Source organism: Limanda limanda, chromosome 12 (assembly GCF_963576545.1).
Source record: "Limanda limanda chromosome 12, fLimLim1.1, whole genome shotgun sequence".
NCBI classification, from domain to species: domain Eukaryota; kingdom Metazoa; phylum Chordata; class Actinopteri; order Pleuronectiformes; family Pleuronectidae; genus Limanda; species Limanda limanda.
Genome location: NC_083647.1, coordinates 12,333,916 through 12,353,120, shown reverse-complemented (window position 1 = coordinate 12,353,120; position 19,205 = coordinate 12,333,916). Strand labels below are relative to the sequence as shown.

The 19,205-nt window shown below is 40.9% G+C and overlaps 2 protein-coding genes across 2 annotated transcripts in view; both read left to right on the top strand.

Moving 5' to 3' along the window:
• The window catches only part of LOC133016015 (latent-transforming growth factor beta-binding protein 2-like), an 84,776-nt gene extending 76,145 nt beyond the window's left edge, over nucleotides 1–8,631 (top strand). Inside the window, exons 35-42 of the mRNA XM_061083311.1 lie at nucleotides 714–908; nucleotides 997–1,089; nucleotides 1,868–1,996; nucleotides 2,236–2,376; nucleotides 2,915–3,088; nucleotides 3,204–3,473; nucleotides 4,243–4,392; nucleotides 6,429–8,631. Of these exons, the coding sequence (XP_060939294.1) occupies nucleotides 714–908; nucleotides 997–1,089; nucleotides 1,868–1,996; nucleotides 2,236–2,376; nucleotides 2,915–3,088; nucleotides 3,204–3,473; nucleotides 4,243–4,392; nucleotides 6,429–6,604 (1,328 nt within the window). The 3' untranslated portion in view covers nucleotides 6,605–8,631. The remainder of the gene's footprint in view (nucleotides 1–713; nucleotides 909–996; nucleotides 1,090–1,867; nucleotides 1,997–2,235; nucleotides 2,377–2,914; nucleotides 3,089–3,203; nucleotides 3,474–4,242; nucleotides 4,393–6,428) is intronic.
• A 916-nt stretch (nucleotides 8,632–9,547) lies between these two features.
• On the top strand, nucleotides 9,548–18,173 carry LOC133015340 (protein O-mannosyl-transferase 2-like). Its single transcript, XM_061082519.1, has 21 exons — nucleotides 9,548–10,123; nucleotides 10,213–10,297; nucleotides 10,734–10,838; nucleotides 10,961–11,069; nucleotides 11,306–11,414; nucleotides 11,568–11,727; nucleotides 11,811–11,917; nucleotides 12,021–12,103; nucleotides 13,649–13,758; nucleotides 13,861–13,927; nucleotides 14,040–14,100; nucleotides 14,208–14,286; nucleotides 14,444–14,595; nucleotides 15,022–15,113; nucleotides 15,208–15,284; nucleotides 15,392–15,463; nucleotides 15,553–15,612; nucleotides 15,705–15,810; nucleotides 15,911–16,051; nucleotides 16,610–16,721; nucleotides 17,494–18,173. The coding sequence occupies exons 1-21, from the start codon at nucleotides 9,840–9,842 to the stop codon at nucleotides 17,597–17,599; spliced, it is 2,277 nt and encodes a 758-aa protein (XP_060938502.1). The 5' UTR covers nucleotides 9,548–9,839; the 3' UTR covers nucleotides 17,600–18,173.
• The last annotated feature ends 1,032 nt before the right edge of the window (nucleotides 18,174–19,205 follow it).

The following is a 19,205-nucleotide window of genomic DNA, read 5'->3' as shown; positions in this document are numbered from 1 at the left end:
TAACTCCTCTGCTAGAGCCAAGCAAATGTCCTGAGGCCTTAGTGGCTGTAAACCCATTTCCCCACCAAGACAAACATGGATAAGGTGTAGCTATGGGCAATTAGTGCTGAAGACACATTGCTCTCTTCCGTGCTAAAATGATCTAAAGTGCAGAGTTTACACATATTTAGTGTATTGCAATTTTCAGAATGACAGAACAGGCCTTTTTGAGTAATGGAAATACCATCACCTCTCCAGCTTGATAGGCGTATGTGTACACAAATTGGGCGTATTTACATTATCAAGCGGCGCGCCCTCAGTCGGGATGTTATTCCTCCTGCCTGGGCACTAAACCCCAGCTATGCCTTTGTGTACCTTTTTGCCACATTCCGCTGTTTGCTTTCGACGTGTGTTAATCAATCATGTGAGAGTGAATGGTGTGTTGACTCACATGCCAGTGTTTCCATTTGGTTAAGCCGGCAGCTTAAGGGTAAAATGCCTGAGCCCATGCCTTTGGACAAATGAGCAGGCTCAGCAGTGGCAGGGCAGGGTAATGCACTACCTGCTGGAGGCATGTGGACGCACTCTGATGGATGAGGAGCAGAGGCCACTTGACTAGTGAAATGTGGGATCCACTGTAACATAATGTGACCCCCATATTTGCTTTTGCTACCATGACGTTTGACCTCTGACCTCCCTGAGCCTAGAAAATCACGTCCCTTGTCCTTCCTCAGGTACGAACCTGAAACCTGCCGCTCCGTCTTCCCCCTCAGCTGATGAGAGGAAGGAGTGCTACTACAACTTGAATGGCGCCAACTTCTGCGACAACGTGCTGTCTCGCAACACCACCAAGCAGGAGTGCTGCTGCACGGTGGGGGCGGGCTGGGGAGACAACTGCGAGATCCACGCCTGTCCTGTCCCAGGAAGAGGTGGACGATCCCTATTCAGACTTCATGAACATTTTTGTTTCAAACTCTTTTTTGCTTTTGACTAATGAAACCTTGTCTTCTGTTCCAGATGATTATAACCAGTTGTGTCCTCATGGCAGCGGCTTGTTGCCTATGCCTGTTTCCTCTGTTCAAGCTGTGGGAGACCAGCACCCTTACATAGGTACTCTCTCTTTCATACATGAAAACTTGTTATTACTGAGAAATGCTGCTGACCTAAATTTAGTTGAAATACTTCAGGGCTAAGTTTGAGTCTGGCGAGGCAGAAAGTGAGATGTTTGGAAACAATGGCGAAGACACTCACAGCCGCTTGCTGATTGGGTCTTTTCGGTCACGACATAGTCTTCACTGATTCGTCAGGCTCCTATCACATGACCCATGCATTAGTGTAGAACGCAACATGGATAATCAGTTACAAGCGTTGCTGACCCTATGTTGTCTTTGCTAGCAGCTGTTGAGCAGTTAACTTCTGTATTTTACAATGATATAACTGCTTACATGTGAAGGGGCCATGGGATTCAGGCGTGGTAGTATTGACAGGAGTAAAACTGATACAGAGACAAGGGATCCTTTAAGTTCGATAACACTGTTTTAAAATGAAAATGTCGTAGTAATAAGCATGTAGCTCAAGCTCTTCACACCAACTTGACATTGGCACAGAAAATGTGCAAGGTTTTAATTCAACCTGCGGTAACTTCTAGAGCTAGATGGACAGCCATAATCCCTCAGTGTGTTTATTAGGCTGCCTCAACAGCAGGCCGAGGCTTAATGGGATACCTGCATACCTGACTAATTACTGCAATTGTGGTGAGACAGCTTCTTACAAGCGGAGTGGATGACATCTCAGGCAGCGTGCCAGTGTTTTGGAAACAGAGTTGTGTTAGTTTTCATTTCAGCACTTACGTAACACCAAAGTGTGAATCTGTCTGTCTCCCCCTCAGATGCCAACGAGTGTGAGATGTTTGGATCCGACATTTGTAAGAACGGAAAGTGTTCAAACCTCTTTTCTACGTATACCTGCTACTGTCTCTCCGGCTTCTATTACGATAACATCCGGCTGGAATGTGTGGGTAAGAAAAAATCAAACACTGGAAAACACTTGTGTAACAATAGGATTAACTCTACTCCATCTATAAGTAGGCAGCTACACCAATCCTCCATATTGAACTTCTGTCGGATTTAATGACTCTAAATCTATTGTGACTTTTTCAGATCTTTTAATCTCATTTGTGGTAAAATTGGATCAATTATACTCATGTGTTAAAATACAATGAAAATTGATGTTTGTGTACCTGTGTGTGTTTTTCAGATTATGATGAGTGTAAATTTGAAAACGCCTGTGAGAACGGAGCCTGTGTGAACACGGCTGGCTCCTTCAACTGTTTCTGCAGTCCTCCATTCGTGTTGGACAGCACCCGGCGCCGCTGCATCGGCCTCAACACCACAGAGGGTGCGACACACACGCACACACACACGTTTCTTATATTTCAGGAATTAAACTGTGGATGAATTAATTGGTTATTTGATTAATGCAAAATTAATCCGCAGCAGAGCTGATTTACTAGTAAAACTGACACATTCTGTGGTTGTAGCTCCTCAAATGTGAGGATTTGCTGCTTTGATATGAGTCATTGGAAATTCAAAATCTTAAGATCTGTTCAGACAAACATAGCAATTCAGATACATCCATTTATGCTCCGGAAATATACAATCTGTAGTTATTTGACCATTTTCCGATAATCTATAGACCAAACAATCAGTCTGTGTAATGGGAAATTAATCTATTGGTTTATTAACATTGAATATGATCATTAGCTGAGTTGGAGGTGAGATGAATTGTAAAGTGTCCTTGTGGGAGGATGTGAGGCTCAGTTCAATCCTTATCGCTGCATTTACAGTACAGGGTTTTCATTGCAGTGCACGATTATATTGAACAGTTTGGATGTGTTCAGTCACTTTTATTGACCCCTCCTCGTTTTGTCTCCCAGAACACCTTGAGCCTGATCACGATGTGCACATGGATATCTGCTGGCAGCGTCTGGAAGGGGACAGCATATGTTCAGAGCCCCTCCAGGGCCAGAGGACTACTTACACTGAGTGCTGCTGCCTGTACGGCATCGCCTGGAGCGGACAGTGTGCCTTCTGTCCTCGTAGAGACTCTGGTGAGAAGAATGATTCCAGTGACCCAGTGCTGACCCTGTTTGATAATTTTCTTTGTTCTGACACATTACTGTTATTAATGTCTAACATATAACTCCTTCGTGATGCTGTGTTCAGATGACTATGCAATCATGTGCAACCTGGCCCGGAGAGGAGGTGCGGACAGTCTGCGAGAACGCCAGGGTTATGAATACGGTGTTGAGGAGCCAGAGGAACCTTTTGCTCCTCCATACTGGGACAATTATGGCAGCCCTCCAGGACCCTATGATCTCCCTGAAGGCGTTCCGCTCTTCAACGACAACGATTACGGCGTCCAACAGCCACCTGTTCCCGTCCCCATCCCACGACAGCCGGAGCAACAGCCACGACCAGTGCATCCTTACGCCGGTGGGTAGACGCATCCTTCTTACGCCACGTTTCCACACACAGCTCCAATCGACCGGAAGTGTATTCATTCCTATGGCAACATCGGGGTTCTTCAATGTATTGCAAAACTCCTCACCTGTGTTTTTTTTAATCAGGAAATTGACTCCACACGTTGAAATCATTTGTACTTTTGTGCTGGATTACTTTGGAATACTTCTTTGATACATTCCTATATTCTCCTATATTTGTATATATCAATAGATACATTGATAATAATATAATCAACATAACAACCATCAACAATGGGATTTAACCAGCAATCTCAAGTCGACAACATTTTTACTGACATATTTCCAGGTGCATATTCTTCAAAACCAGGCACAGTAAATAAAAGTAAAAAGACTCATTGCTCAGTATATGAACCAGAATTATTGACACAAACCAAAACTGTGTGGATACTAGGTGTTACACATGGACACAGTGTTAAACTTCTCATCTCCGATATGTCCCTTGGAATCTTTATGAATATCTAATGTTATGTATATGAATGCATTGGCAAATTAAATACAGACATGCTATGACCTTCAGCCACTGACAATCATAACAGGAAATAAAACACCCACAATTGTCATGAAATGATGGATTAAGAAGCGATAATTGATTCGCAAATTGCTAATAAAACTGTATCAAATTGCACAGTGAAAACTTTGTCATCATACTTTGTTGATTGTTAAAAATAAAAGTGCTTCTTGTTAAATAATAAGATGGGTTTTTTTTTTTCTCTCATCAGAACGCTACGATGGCTTTGAGGGTCTTCGGGCGGAGGAATGTGGAATCCTGAATGGCTGTGAAAATGGTCGCTGCGTCCGTGTGCGAGAAGGCTACACCTGCGACTGCTTCGATGGATACGAGCTGGACCTGAACAAGATGGCCTGTATAGGTAGGGTATTTTCTTCTCAGCAGACCACCCACATGTAGACTCAAATGTTCAGGGAATTCCCAAAATCAATAGAGAATCAATCACTTAATTTCATCTAGTTTCGAAAAAATGTGGGGATGAATCTTGAAATCAAACCGCGGTGAACTCTCCCTTCAGATCCGAGCCTTTTGGGGCGAGCTCTTGGATTCATTTCAGTGAGGTAACTCTTCATGTAGTATATCATCAAGCTCAAGGAGAAGCTTTGAATTTGACAACCTTGCATTAGGTTACGTTTTATGGGAAACTAATGAAAGCAGTGAACTCCTCAAAACCATTGTGTTACTCTTTGGTCTGAAATTCCCAGGTCGCACGCTGCCAAAAGTAAGGAGGCCTTGAATCTCAGCCACTCCGTGTATTACAAGAGATATTATATCGTTTAAGTGTACTCTGTTTGCTTTGTGAGAAAGTGAGACTGTCTTGTTTTAATGAAATGCCATGTTTGCTATATTCTGAGTGCACACAACCTTATCAGCTCCAAGGCCAATCTCCCAAGGAAAGTGATTGAATGCCGACGCGGTGGAAACATGTGGGAGCTGCGCAGCTCGTGCCATGCCTCCTTTTATAAATATCACCGCCAGCAAGACATGACATAAACAGAGGAAGGGTCCTTTGAGATCAGCTGCTTTGAAAGTACAATCAGACCTCCCATGCTGAAAAGAGGGGAAAAATTCTCTTCAAGGCCAAAAAGGAAACATAATCCAGTGGGTTGTTAATTTTTCTGTCATCGTGAACAGTTCAGTGCTCACCATGGCTGGGAGGTACAGTTCAGACTCGATCCAGCCGACACGCAACATGACGGCATGCTTGATTGAAGATTTACAAGATGAGATGTTACGCAACAACATCGACAACTTGAGCTTTTGTGGAAATACTTAAAATGCCTGTTATTGTTCACACGGTTAAACAAGATGTTCAGTAATCTCATTTAAATGTGCATTTAGTAGCTGTTGTGTCCCAGGATCTTAACCTTTGGCCCCAGCGCACCCTCAAGCTCGGCTTGTGTCGTTGATTACGAGGTCAAAACACCTTATGAAGCTGAGGCGCACAACTGAGGTTACATCTCTTACATCTGCTGGCGGCCGCTAACTCCTGATAACTTCTACTTGTAGTTGGTAACTTAAATTGTGCAGAAGACTTTTAAACGTACGAATATTCACCTTCTAGCCCTATATTCAAAAAAAAATGATCAGCTCATGAAATCAGGTTGGGATTCAACTAATGATTATTTTCTCAATTCTCAAATAAGGGGATTGAGGATCCAAAACCCCAAAATATGTATTTTAGTGTAGAGTAATACACAGTGTCCTGTATCTTTTCTGTACATTTCTCTTGTTTTTATGAAATCTTTTATGACTTTTCCTCCACATTAATTTAGATGTTGAGGTTAGGAAAGTAGTTAAATCAAGGTTTTTAAGGTGAAGATCAAGATGGCCTCTTGAACATGACGTCTCAAGAACGTTCCGAGAGAATCCTTTCAAGCTTGGCACGTTCATTTAGACTCCGGGATTAATTTATGAGCCTTTGGTTGTCAAGGGTCAAAGGTCAAGGTCCTGGTGGCCACACAAAACATGTGTTTCGGCCTCTTGAACACGATGTCTCAAGTCTGCCTTTGACTTTCTTCAAATTATGTTGTCGCTTTGTCACTTTGAATTAAAGATGAACTGATTAGATTTTGGTGGTTGAAGCTCAAATGTCCCAGTGACCTCATATGAATCTGGAAAAAAATGTATGCATACTGAAACTTCACTGGTTGGCGGAGCCATACACGACCACGTCATTTTTCCTGGACTTTCAAACTCCATCTGCTAACGAAGGTCATGCGAGATGACAAAATGCTGCAGAACAGCTTCTAAATGAACCGAATACAGTTTCAAATGCCAAGAATAAATGTTCCAATCCAAAGTCCTTGAAAATACTAAAATCACCAAACTCAAAGTGAATCTGACGTCTGTATCCCGCCGCTGATTAACTCCTCATGTCTCTCTTTTTCACTGCAGACATAAACGAGTGTGAAGACATCAACGACAAGGTGCCCCTGTGTCAGAACGGGGAGTGCGCCAACACGGAGGGGTCGTACACGTGCACCTGTTTGCCGGGTTTCGTGAAGTCTGCCCAACCGCACAAATGCATCCCGACGATCCCAGAGTCGGGGCTTAGAGAGACAGGAAACTGAGACAGTGACTGTTGAAGCGCTGGCTTCTACTGCTTTTTCAAAGATCACCTTAAACACCCCTGTGGCCTTTTCCTCTGAAGGGTCTGGATCTAGACTTCCAACAGTGACACTGAAACGTCCAAACTCCCTACAGTCACACACACACACGCACAGACACACACATTCAGCACAGAACACACACGTTTCCCTCTCGCACACAGGACACGAGAGGACCAGGAACACAGTGCAGTGAATGTATTACATGGGATTTAATATTCACCAGATATCCATTTGCCTTAAAGGGATTTTGTAGACAGATTGTTTTTTTATTCAGTAACCCCGGGCAATTTGATATACAGATTTATCTTCCACATTATTTTCTCTGTCCCTTCTTCTTTTGTTGTTGTATTATTTATTTCATCTCCATGACTCGCCTCTGCAAAGTAAGGAAACAATTCCAGACGTCATACTCGCTCCCTTTCGTTTTTATTTGTCTCACCAATTGATTCGGAGACAGTGTGGGGCGGTGATGTTGTAGAAGAGGAAATCGACTCATGAAACAGCTTCTGCATCACTGTCAAACCTCTAATGTCTCGCTCAGCCGTTGTAATTTCCCCTTGCCTTGGACTAAACGGGCGCCAGTGTTTTACAAACGTCACCAATTCAGAGAACTTTTCCCGCCGCTGGCTTCCTGAACTTCACGATTAACGACGAGCTGAAGTTGAAAGAATCTCTGGACCAAGAAGTGTGAAGCCAGCAAAGCCAAACCTCCTTATTCAAACCTTCAGCCTGTATGTGGACATGAAGAGATTATAGATGTATATGATGATCTATGTAATGTTTTGAAAAAGGTGCAATAACCGGCCTTCCTCTGTTCGACACCAGTTTCATAATCTTAGCAATGAAGTAGTGCGGCTGCTGACCCCATTTTTAGTTTTCTTTTTAAAAGTATTAACCTGTTTTATACTCAAATCAATGCACCGCGACTTAAGTTTGATTCTAGGAAACCATAAGAAGGTACGTTAGTTGAAATTATCCACAAACATCACTGTTTTTAAAACTGTAAGATTGGTTCCGCGCACCAAAAGGATTCCGACACCAACTCCCTCACATCAGACTGTTCCCACATGTGCATCTCTGAGCGCACAGAAAGACAAAAGGCTTCGTTGGAGAGGTTTGGTTTATTTTGTACAGATCTAGTACTATGTATTATTTTTGTTACATATTCTCTTAATGCATTGTAGCACAACCAATATTTTGTTTGACGTAAAACATTAAAGTGTAAGAAAAAAAGTCTGGCATTATAGCTTTGTAGATTTATACATGTCTGTAAAAATGTTTTTTTTTGTTTTTTTTTAAGGCATATCTTTTTATGTGTGAGGAGGAGAGTGGCTGACACTGTACTAGAGGAACTGTGTGTATAACCTGCCCTGTGGAGCAGACAATGAATTATATATATTTTTGGAAGTGGCAGCACTGTTCAAACCACAGACATTTTGTCTCTTCAAGTACATTACAAGGACGACGCTTTTGAAAATGCAAGCACCAGCTTCTGTGTTAAAACTTTCTGGCTAAATATTACTAATTGTGAACATTATTTCTTTTAATCTCTGTTCGATCCTTTGGTCATGAATGTATCATAGACAGTATCAGCCTACTTATTTGGTGTCTTTATTCCCTCTAATACCTTTTTGTCTCTCATATTCAGGTTTGAGAAAGTTATGGCATTATTTGTCTGATGGACTGAACATCAGCAGGAACGTAAAAATGTCTGATTCTAACTTAAGAGGATGAAGAGACTTGTGCCCTTAACCTGCATTATCATCTTCAGACGCACGTTGTACAAACACAACATCTTTATGTTTTACTGTACTTTACTGTTCATATCATTGCCTGAACCGGAGCAGAAATCGGACACTTAGGACAACGTTTCAATATTTAAAACCTTGCAAAAAAACACACAAATAACTTCAGATAAATTTCTTGTTGTAAATCTGTGTTCATTGGAAAATATATTGCTCATTCATTTTGTTTACCTCTCGACTGTAATCGCCATCAGTCATCAAAATAAAAACATAAAAAATACCTCTTGTCTCTTTGAGCCTTTACTTTGAAAAAACAAACTTCACGTTCTCCATGTGTGTAGTCACACAGTCATGTCACACAGCAGTATTCTATTTGGAACAGGTTTGTACAATAGTGTGTAGCTGTGATGGAGGAAGTATTCAGATCCCTCAGTTAAAATATAGTAATATAATTTAAATATATTCAGGTATTGAAAAAAAAAAATTCTACTAAAACTCACGAAAGTGAAAACATCTCCTATGCAATTTGACATGTTTGGGTTTACATTCTACCGTAGATGGGTTATTTAAGATTTGTTTGAATACAAAAGTCTATAAGTAGCATTTTAGGTTGTAACTTGTCGAATCTGAGCAAATTTGACCTTTTTTATAAACTATTAATTTGCTTTGAATGGAAAACATTAATCCAAAAACCAGCACCTATTAACTGTATTAATTTCAAACTAGCCGAGGATTGAAAAACTAGACATTTTTACTTCACTTGACAAGAGCCAAAGATCTGGTGGATGTATAACATCATTAATAATAATTAATAAACACATGTAAATATAATAAATCTAACAGGGAACTGTAAATATAATTTGAATGATTAAAAACTCAAACACAAACAAGGGGGAAAGAACACGTGATTTATTATACCACAGCTCCATCTAGTGGCCAAATCGAGCTGCACAGCGTCCTCGGATCCGTCTCTTTTCCAGCTGCTTTTTTCCCATTTACGAACCTGGGGAGAATCCAGAGGGATTCTGGGAAAACGAGTTCACCTTAGTGAATCCGGGTGGGATCATATGGTGGGATACATCTCCCAGAAGCCCCCTCGCTTCGTGGGCTCTCTCGTGGGCCGGCTGCGCTGCTGACGTAGCGGTTTGAAGAGCATCACGTGATGCGGTGGAGGAGCTGGTCACTGTTTTCACACCGGACTGGAGGTTCGAGGTGGAACCTTGACGCCGTGTTGAGTGAGTTATGATGGAAACGTCCCTGGTGGCTCAGCGACAATGTGACTAACACAGTGGCTGATGACGTGTGCAGTGGGGAAGGTTCATTAAACATTATTAATGTCTAAGCTAAATGAGGGCTGCTTGTCCTGCTAGCTCAATTAGCATTAGCTACACGTCACCTGGCCTGGGAGCGAGGTGTCTCTGGTCCTTTTTTAGCCCAGGTTTAGTTTCCTCATGGCAACAGGAGAATGCATCTCACAGTGGAAGCAAACAGGGGACACGTCCACGCTGAGGAACCGGAGAACAGTCGCCTCCTCCGGGGCTGTGACAGAGGACTCGACCCGTCCTGCTGCTGGAGGAGACACCCACTCCTCCAACGGGGCGTCCGCCCGGCTCTCACCGGGAGGAGGCTCCGGTGATGGGGCTGCTGGCATACAGCTACTGGTGCTGCTGGTGGTGGTGGGGGGTCTGTCCTTCTCCACACGTCTCTACAATATATCACAGCCCCCCCACGTGTGGTGAGACAGAGGGAACACACCCCCATTATTCCAGGTTCAAAGCTGTGTAGTGTTTGAAACACACTGATGTGTATTTTGTGTGTTTTCAGCTGGGATGAGACGCACTTTGGAAAGATGGGCAGCTACTACATCAACAGGACCTTCTTCTTTGATGTCCATCCTCCTCTTGGAAAAGTAAGACAGCAGAATAATCCTCAGGTGTAAATATAACACATCACACGTTGGCTTCATCAGAATGCAGAAAACCCCACGACAGAAGATTGGGAGAGGTCACAAAAACAAACTAATATCACACAACTTAAATTCCTGCTGTACAATTGGCTGATAAACACTTGAATATAAGGATGCTACACCTGTATAAAGTGCGAAAATGTTTTTGGCACTGTACTGGGGTAAAAGAGTTCTGGGAGGCACTGAGGAAGTAATGACCACATGAAGACCTTTAGACCCCAGGTTTCTCATACAAATTTATACCCAAGGAATCACAACATTAGAAAGAGACAACAAACTGTTTTAGATAAAAGTTTGTAACTGGCGAGAAAAGTTATTTCTCTTTCAGGGAAAATGTTTGGATTGGCCAAGTTGTTTATCCTCCTTTACTGTTTCCTAGATGCTGATTGGACTCGCTGGCTACATGAGTGGCTATGATGGCACCTTTCCTTTCGTCAAGCCTGGAGATAAATACGAACACCACAACTACGCAGGGATGAGAGCGGTATGCATCTTTAGTTTCCACACTAAAATAATGTATCTTTTCTAATCGATTAACAATGCTGTTTGAATATAGACGTGTATTTTAAGTGCTAATGTGTCCTGTCCTTTCTCCTTCTCTCGCAGTTCTGTGCTGTGTTGGGTTCCTTCCTCCCGATCTTTGCCTACCTCACAGTGCTGGAGTTGTCTCAGTCTCACACTGCAGCTCTCATCACTGCCACTCTGCTCATATTTGGTGAGTAATGATCTAAAGGAGACGGCCTGTAGCATGTATACATTTTGTCAAATAGTAGATAAAGACCTCATTGTGTTGATTTCCTTTTATCGAACACCTTTTGTGATGAATATTTTAAGTGTCTTGTGCCTTAAGAAAAATGTTGAATCACTCTGCGTATTGAGAAGTCCAGCAGCATGTATTTGTCCTGTTGTTGAACAAGCATGAATTTGTGCTTCATGTCACCATCCTGACAGACACTGGCTCAATCACCATCTCCCAGTACATCCTGTTGGACCCAATACTCCTGTTCTTCATCATGGCTGCAGTGCTGAGCATGGTCAAGTTCAACCAGCAGAGACACAGGTAGCAAATCCAATAGAGCTTAATAAATTGATGGTGCTTTTGGGTTAGTTAGATCAGTTGTGACTACAGTCTTAAAGTAAAACCAGTATATTCTGATAGGAACAAATCTGTCTCTTTCATCATGAATGGTCATCTGTTGGCTTTTGCTCTCAGGCCTTTTACTGCCTCCTGGTGCCTGTGGCTGGTACTTACTGGTGTAAGCCTTGCTGGGGCTTTGGGGGTGAAGTTTGTGGGTCTGTTCGTCATCCTGCTGGTTGGTCTGAACACAGTCAGTGACATCTGGAGGCTTCTTGGAGACCTCAACCTCTCACTGGTAAACAGCAACATGTTTTTATATTCTGTTAGTGTTGATAATTACTGCCTGAAGCTCATCAGTGTTCTTTTTTATGTCTCCAGGTCAACATTGCAAAGCACTTCCTGGCTCGTGTTTTCACCCTCATCCTACTTCCTCTCTTCCTCTATGTTACAATATTTGCCATCCACTTTGTTGTGCTGAACAAAAGGTGAGTCTGATTGTTGTATAACAGATAAAGTGTGATCCTTGCTCAGCTCACAGATGACATCCCCTGCATTATCTTCATGGTCATGATTGTTCTCTTTCACCAGTGGACCGGGAGATGGTTTCTTCAGTTCTGCCTTCCAGTCTCGTCTAATCGGGAACAACCTGCACAACGCCTCCATGCCCGAGTGTGAGTCCCAAACACATGTGGCTCAAAATGTAGCTGCAGCACAGTTTACTGAAACACTAATGAAATCAAAGACAAATGGTTCCGTTAGTATTGATGATGAAAGCCAGATGGGCTTGTTGTGCAGGTTTTCTAAATTGAAAAAATAAAAGAGTTGGGCGCCAGACAGGGATTCTTCACCCGTCAAAAATTGTAATATCTCCCGGTGTGAGAGTTAACCCGGATAGCTTATTTACCGAACTACAAAAAGCATCAGAGAAAAAGAAATCATAAACAATCAATTTGGTTAATCAATATATATTCAATTTAATTATTCAATCAAGTTAACAATCAAATCAAATAGTTTTGATGGATAAACAGACAAAGAACTCATTTGACCAAAATATCCAGTAATCAATGCAAACAAATTAATTTCCAAATAAGAACAATTAACCGTCCATTCAATAAACATATGAAAGAAGCTTCCATTAAGAGTTCATGATGAGTATAGTTCGAGTTCAGATCAAGTGTGAGTTTGTGTGTGTGTGTGGGTGTGTGTGTGGGTGGGGTTGTTGGAGATGGGAGTTAGGGTCCAGAGAGGGGAGTTAAGAGGGAGACTTAGCTTGTTAGGTTCATCCAGGACAGAGGGACTCACGTTCCAATCCGAGCAGGTTAGATGGGTTTTTAACATCCACTTCAGGCTCCAGGGATCAGCTTTTTTGCCTCATGGTCCAGGACGAATGTGAAATAAATCCAGCAGGTTCTCGGGTCAACTTTCCAGAAACTAGTTTATCTGCTTTGTGATGTCCTTCCTACAGCTACTTCACGTGTTTCCACCCCATTCTGCCTTTGTTTGAGTTTCCCTCCCCTTTTTGCTTTACAAAAGCTGTTGAAAGTAGGAGATTATCCAGGACACTTTCACAATAACAGGAAAATGTCAAGAACATTCAGGTGAGGGGTGGTGCCTGCAAAGAGCACGTAGAAGACAGAACATGATGTCCAAATGTCAGTGCGGAACTTATGTGTTTTTGTGTACAGCCCATCAACACTAGCGTCGGCCTTTATCGCCAAAAGCTTTTGAATCTCACTGTCTTTCCAAACTGACATCCCTGTTGGTGTCTTGTACATATTTCATCCCGAGATATTTGTGTTCTTTTTATTATTATTATTCTGTCATATATTAGAAATATCATCATAATGCCCTGGAATATTGGGGACGTTTTCCTGCTGAATTTTCAAACAGGCTCACTCGTTACTCATTACCAGATATTTTACCAGGGGGCGAGTAGGAAAGGTTCGGGAATATGTCCGGAGCAACTGACTTTCACATTTGGGTTTTCACATTCAGCTCCTCCAAGAAATGTCAGTAGCAATTCTAGGCCTCAGTACATGTCTGAAAGTATCTTAAGTCGCATATCAGGTATTATTGAGGCTGATTGTTCAGCTTACGCTCTGTCCCATACCAGGCTGGTGTCGGCTTCTCTTGCTACTGTTAAATGGCATTATCCATGAACCGTACTTGTGCCACATGTTTTAATGATGTTTTCCTCCTTTTTTGTGTTTCTGTAGATCTCGCATACGGCTCCACCATTACTGTGAAAAACCTCCGTATTGCTGGAGGCTATTTGCACTCTCACTGGCACTTGTACCCAGAGGGAGTGGGGGCAAAGCAGCAGCAGGTTAGGCTACAGGTTTAGCTGTGCAAAATTCACAAAAATAATGAAACACAGCGATACCCATGCTGCTTTTTATTTATTCTAAAAGACTCTTTATTCTTCCAGGTGACAGCCTATCTTCACAAGGACTACAATAATCTGTGGCTCGTTCACAGGCAGGATCAGAATGAATGTGAGAAGATGGGGTTGATTTACTCTTGAGAGAAACAAATAACATTCATTAAAATCATAAAGAAGTCATGTATGAGCCTCATTGTTATTCCCTTTTGTTTATCCTCATTAAGCTCAATCTGGGACCCCTGAACTGGTTCGTCATGGTGACATCATACGGTTGGCGCACAAAGAGTATGTGTAACACAAAAGCAATGTTACACTTAATCCCTATAAATGATTAATCTCCTCCTGTGTTTTATTATGTATTTCTTTTGTTTGTTTGTTTTTTACTCCTTCAGAACAACTCGTAACCTTCATAGTCACCTCCATGAGGCCCCTCTGACCAAGAAGCACTTCCAGGTTACAGGCTATGGAATAGTGAGTTTAACCCAACAAGAGAGAAAGAGAGACACATTTTCAAATAGAATTTTAGAGGAAGATTGACAGACCCAAAACTATAGTGTAACATCATATCAGATTGTGATTTTGATATATCTGAGTCTAACACGCAACTGAATCTCTGCTCTGTTTGTAGAATGCCACGGGAGACACCAATGACCTGTGGCAGGTGGAGGTGTGTGGAGGTCGAAAGGGCGACCTGGTGAAGGTGCTGCGCAGCAAAGTCCGCTTTCTGCACCGAGCCACCGGTTGCGTTCTCTTCTCCTCTGGCAAGACTCTTCCCAAGTGGTAAAAGCAATTACCTTTGCTGTGACTTAAAGGGGAAGTCTGTTATTTTTCAACCTGTGCCCTTTGTTTATATTTGTGGGTGTGTAAATGAAAAGTACTTACAAAAACTTTTAGAATTGGTCCAGTAGATAAATGAGAAGTCTCGTTTGACTAAGGGAGACGGAGATGGAAATGAATGAGAGGCAGAGTTGGTGAGAGGAGTTTGTCGCTAATGCCGCATAAGATTAAAGCGTAGCCAAAGTTGCCATGTCACAGCTGCCAGAAGAGACAATCTACTTCCAGTGCCATTCATTTACAGTCCCACATTTATAGACACCTGACCTAGGTTGAAAAATATAAAATTAAATAACTTCCCCTTGCTCTGTACAAGATTCTTTAGTGTTAGTGGAATAGTGAAATCGTATTAAAAGTTTTGTCTCCATTCAGGGGCTGGGAACAGCAGGAGGTGACCTGCAGCCCCTACCTGAAGGAAACTCCGAGCTCTCAGTGGAGCATTGAAGATCACATCAATCCAAAATGTACATTAAACTTATCACTTGTGCTCCTTCATAATTTTACATACTTATATCACGCACTTACCAAATTATTTGCCTCTTGATGATTTGACTGCAGTGCCCAACATCAGTCTGTCTGTGCTGAAGCCCCATTTCCTGGAGATCTTACTGGAGTCTCATATTGTTATGATCAGAGTAAGAAACCTTTAGAAAATCAATCTGTGCTTAAAGAAAGTGTTTTGTCAAAAACTATATTGAAAAAACTAAAACTAAATAATCAAATAAATACCTATTGTTTTCAGGGCAACAGTGGCTTGAAACCCAAAGACAATGAGATGACCTCTCAACCCTGGCATTGGCCCATCAACTACCAGGTGAAGTGAATAAGGTTTATATTTGACTAAATTCAAATGAAGTACTTCACTGTTCTAACCACAGATGTTCTGGGTTTATTTCTGTGAAGGGACTGAGGTTTTCAGGGGTGAATGACACAGAGTATCGCGTTTACCTGCTGGGGAACCCTGTGAGTCTTAAAACTTGTCTCTTCTCCCTCATGTTGTTGCCCCTGTCTGATTAATGCACCTTAAAATACTCACGTTTAAACCCTGGTTTCAGGTGATCTGGTGGATGAACCTGGCCAGTTTGGGCATGTATCTGGTCATGGTGGTGGTGGCGTCTGTAGCCCTCCAAAGAGGTTTCACACTGGACCAAAAAAGAATGGGTATAATTATTGACAGAGCAGGATTGCAGCAGCAGACAATTCATTTAAACAATTTATTTCAACAGGAAGTAAATGATCTGTTCTCCTCTCTGTGATTCAGAGCACTCTCATGTTCTGAAGAGAGGAGGAGGCCTGCTTCTCCTCGGTTGGATTCTTCACTATGCACCTTTCTTCACTATGGGCCGCGTCCTCTACTATCACCACTACTTCCCTGCCATGCTCTTCAGCAGCATGCTAACAGGTATCTAATCCCACAACGGAATTTCCCCCAAAATTAATCAAGACACGTGGAGCTGACAATTTTAAATTTTTTATGCAAATTGTTTTCAGTCTCAGTCAAACACACAGACCTGATACAATTATTTTTAGATTCAGTGTGACGTAAACTGTCTCAGGATATCATGAAACCCTTGTTTGTGAATTAACTTTTATAAATCACAGAAAAAACTAACTGCGGACTTTCAGGTTTTTAAGATTGATCAGTGTCACATTAATCCAGTGATAGTTGTGGATAAACATGTTGGTACAGTTGCTAACAGTAACATCTAATGGCTCGTTTTAATGATGCATATAAACTGAATGTAAATGGCAAAGCCTATATTTTATCTCATGGTATTTAATTGTACCTTCCTCTCATCTCTAACATTTTTTACCCTCATATTTCTTCCATAATGTTGTGTGATCTTCAAGCTGCTTTCCTATTGTTTTCCTTCAATTCTTTATTTCTAACTTGTATTCATACAAAGACGTGACGGTGATGATATTGTTTTGGTTTAATCATTCTGTTTCTTTCTCTTAGGAGTTACACTTGACGTCCTGTTAGAAAACACTGACCTGCTGCTCCGCCCACCTTATTCTCATTGGCTAAAGAGAGGCGGCCAGATGGTGTTTCTGTTTACTGTTCTTTACAGGTGAGGCATAAGTTGAGTTATTACTGTGAAGGACGGATTTATTGTAGTCCATTCTTATGATGTCATAAAAGATGTTTTATCCTTTTATGTTGTTGGGATGATACTGCTGCTTTTTAGACCCATTTTCGCTTCTTAGTTCCAGATGCAAAATGTTACTATTGATGCAGTTGATTCTATCTGCTTGGAAATAAGAGGACTTGGTGGCATTTGGATGAAAAACCTGATACCCATGCATTTTCAAACTAAAGCTTGCAGGTGGCTAGCTTAGTTTAGCAGAGAAACAGGAAGAAGAAGGAAACAGGTAGCCTGGCTCTATTTAAAGAGAAAGAAGAATCTACCTGTACCATATACAACTCAGTAATTATAGTTATAATTATATAAAAACTCTTCATAAAAGTCTTAAAACGACTTGACCAATGTTATATATTTTGTTGACTTGTGTAATTAAATTGTTCAAAATGTTTCGAAGAATATTCAAACGAAGAGAAATCCCCCATTTTATTCAAGGTCGTAGGAAGTCTCATATTATATTTCATTTCATTTCATTCATAACCAACAATTTATAACTTGTTATTTGGTTAGATTTGGTTATGCATTCTTTTCAGCCTTTACCTGTTGTTTATCCTGATTCATCTGTCTCGTTGTTGAAGCTTCATATTTACTGTACACACATGAGAGCAGGATCAATCCTTTTTTTATCTAACGCATTTAACAAAGCATTGACCTCACCGTTGTGATCTTAAATTACAGTATCACATTCCCTGTCTTGTAGTTTCTACCTGTTCCATCCGCTCTCCTATGGCATGACGGGTCCTCTGGCACACGAGCCGGGCAGCGCCATGGCCGGCCTCAAGTGGATGGACTCCTGGGAGTTCTAGGCAGCTCCGCACAACAACACACAAATGATGGGATGTGTAACAACTGTTTTGAATATGAAGGTCTTATTCATGTCGTTTCACAGACATGTTTTTTTATATGGTCTTTAATTCCTATAAGGTACTGACTTGACACACTGCTATACCTGTTGTAAGTATTTATGCGTCTCACCATTTCCAAGTATTGTAGTTTAAAGAAATGTTGAGAAGACGGACTTGAATCAGTGCAATAAGAGAACCAGAGTGTTGTGGAGGATCATCTACGAGCTACCTTGACTCACAGCACAGCTCATATCCTGAACTCTCGTGTGCATCCTGTCTGTGTCACGATAATAAGCTGAAGTGCCTGAAAGGAGATAGTGAAAGAAAATCTGATTTATAAATGCTGCTCAGTTTCAAAAAACACTTTATTACATAGTTAATTTCTGTCAGACAGTATTTTTGGCTGTTGTGTTGATTTTAGTGCCTGTTATTTTTGTACTTATCCAGTAACAGCTTATGATTATATGACACTATAAGACTACTGCTCAGTGTTGTGTACATTTCAGTGTGATCAGTAAACAATGGTATTCTTGTATTCTTTGCTTTTTGACGTTGATATCATCAAGATTTCACCAAGGCCCCACTTGTCTACATTGACGTCCATTACTTTTTTTAGAACATAAGACAAGAGGGTGAATATCCCTTGTATTTTTAAAAAGTCTTCAGCATTAGCTTGATGATAAGTTTTCAACCAGCAGCAGATGTTGGCGACCAGCAGCGTAAAGCATATTAGGGAAATTGTCTGATGCTATCTTCAGCACTTAACATTTAGTACCCTCTCATTTATGAGTTTTCTTTAAAAAGTCTCTTAGTTACAAAGAATTTGTAATAAACAATGTATAGTTAGATAGATATATAGATGACGGATAATAGCAGTAATAATGAATGATACTAAGCAAAATATTATAATAATAGTATTAGCAATAATAATACAGCCAAATTACTAGCATGATCATATATAAAAATATGTAAGTGTGTACCTACATGAACTTACATACAGATATAAAATACAGATTATTATAATTATGCTATCATTGTACATAATTTTTCTAGCATATATATTTTTTCTTATTAACATCAACATTGTTATGAACATAATATTTGTAATGTTATTACCCTCATTCTTTGCACACCATTATCATGACTTCCACTGTACCTTGTGTATTGTCATGTATTTTTTGTGAATATTGATATGTATATTAATCTATCTATCCATCGGTCGTCTTTTTTCACAGTGTTTATAATTAATTGTTTTTGTAACTGAATTAGACTTTAATTATTTAAAAATAATTGGAGACTTTTTAAATACTTGTTGAATTAACTTAAAAAACTGTATAGCTGAGATGGTACCGAATGTAGAGTTGTGTGTGTCAGTTAACTTTTAAAATACATTTCTAATCAACACAGCTTGTGTATTTTGTTAAATTTGTGTGTTACTCTTGGGTTAAATCCGTGCAAGAGTTTGTTTTATTTCATGGGACAGAAAACAACAGAAGATCAACTTCTGTTGGGTTTGCAGTATTTCACGTGAAGTGATGAGATATCTGTTGCACATGCATATATGGAC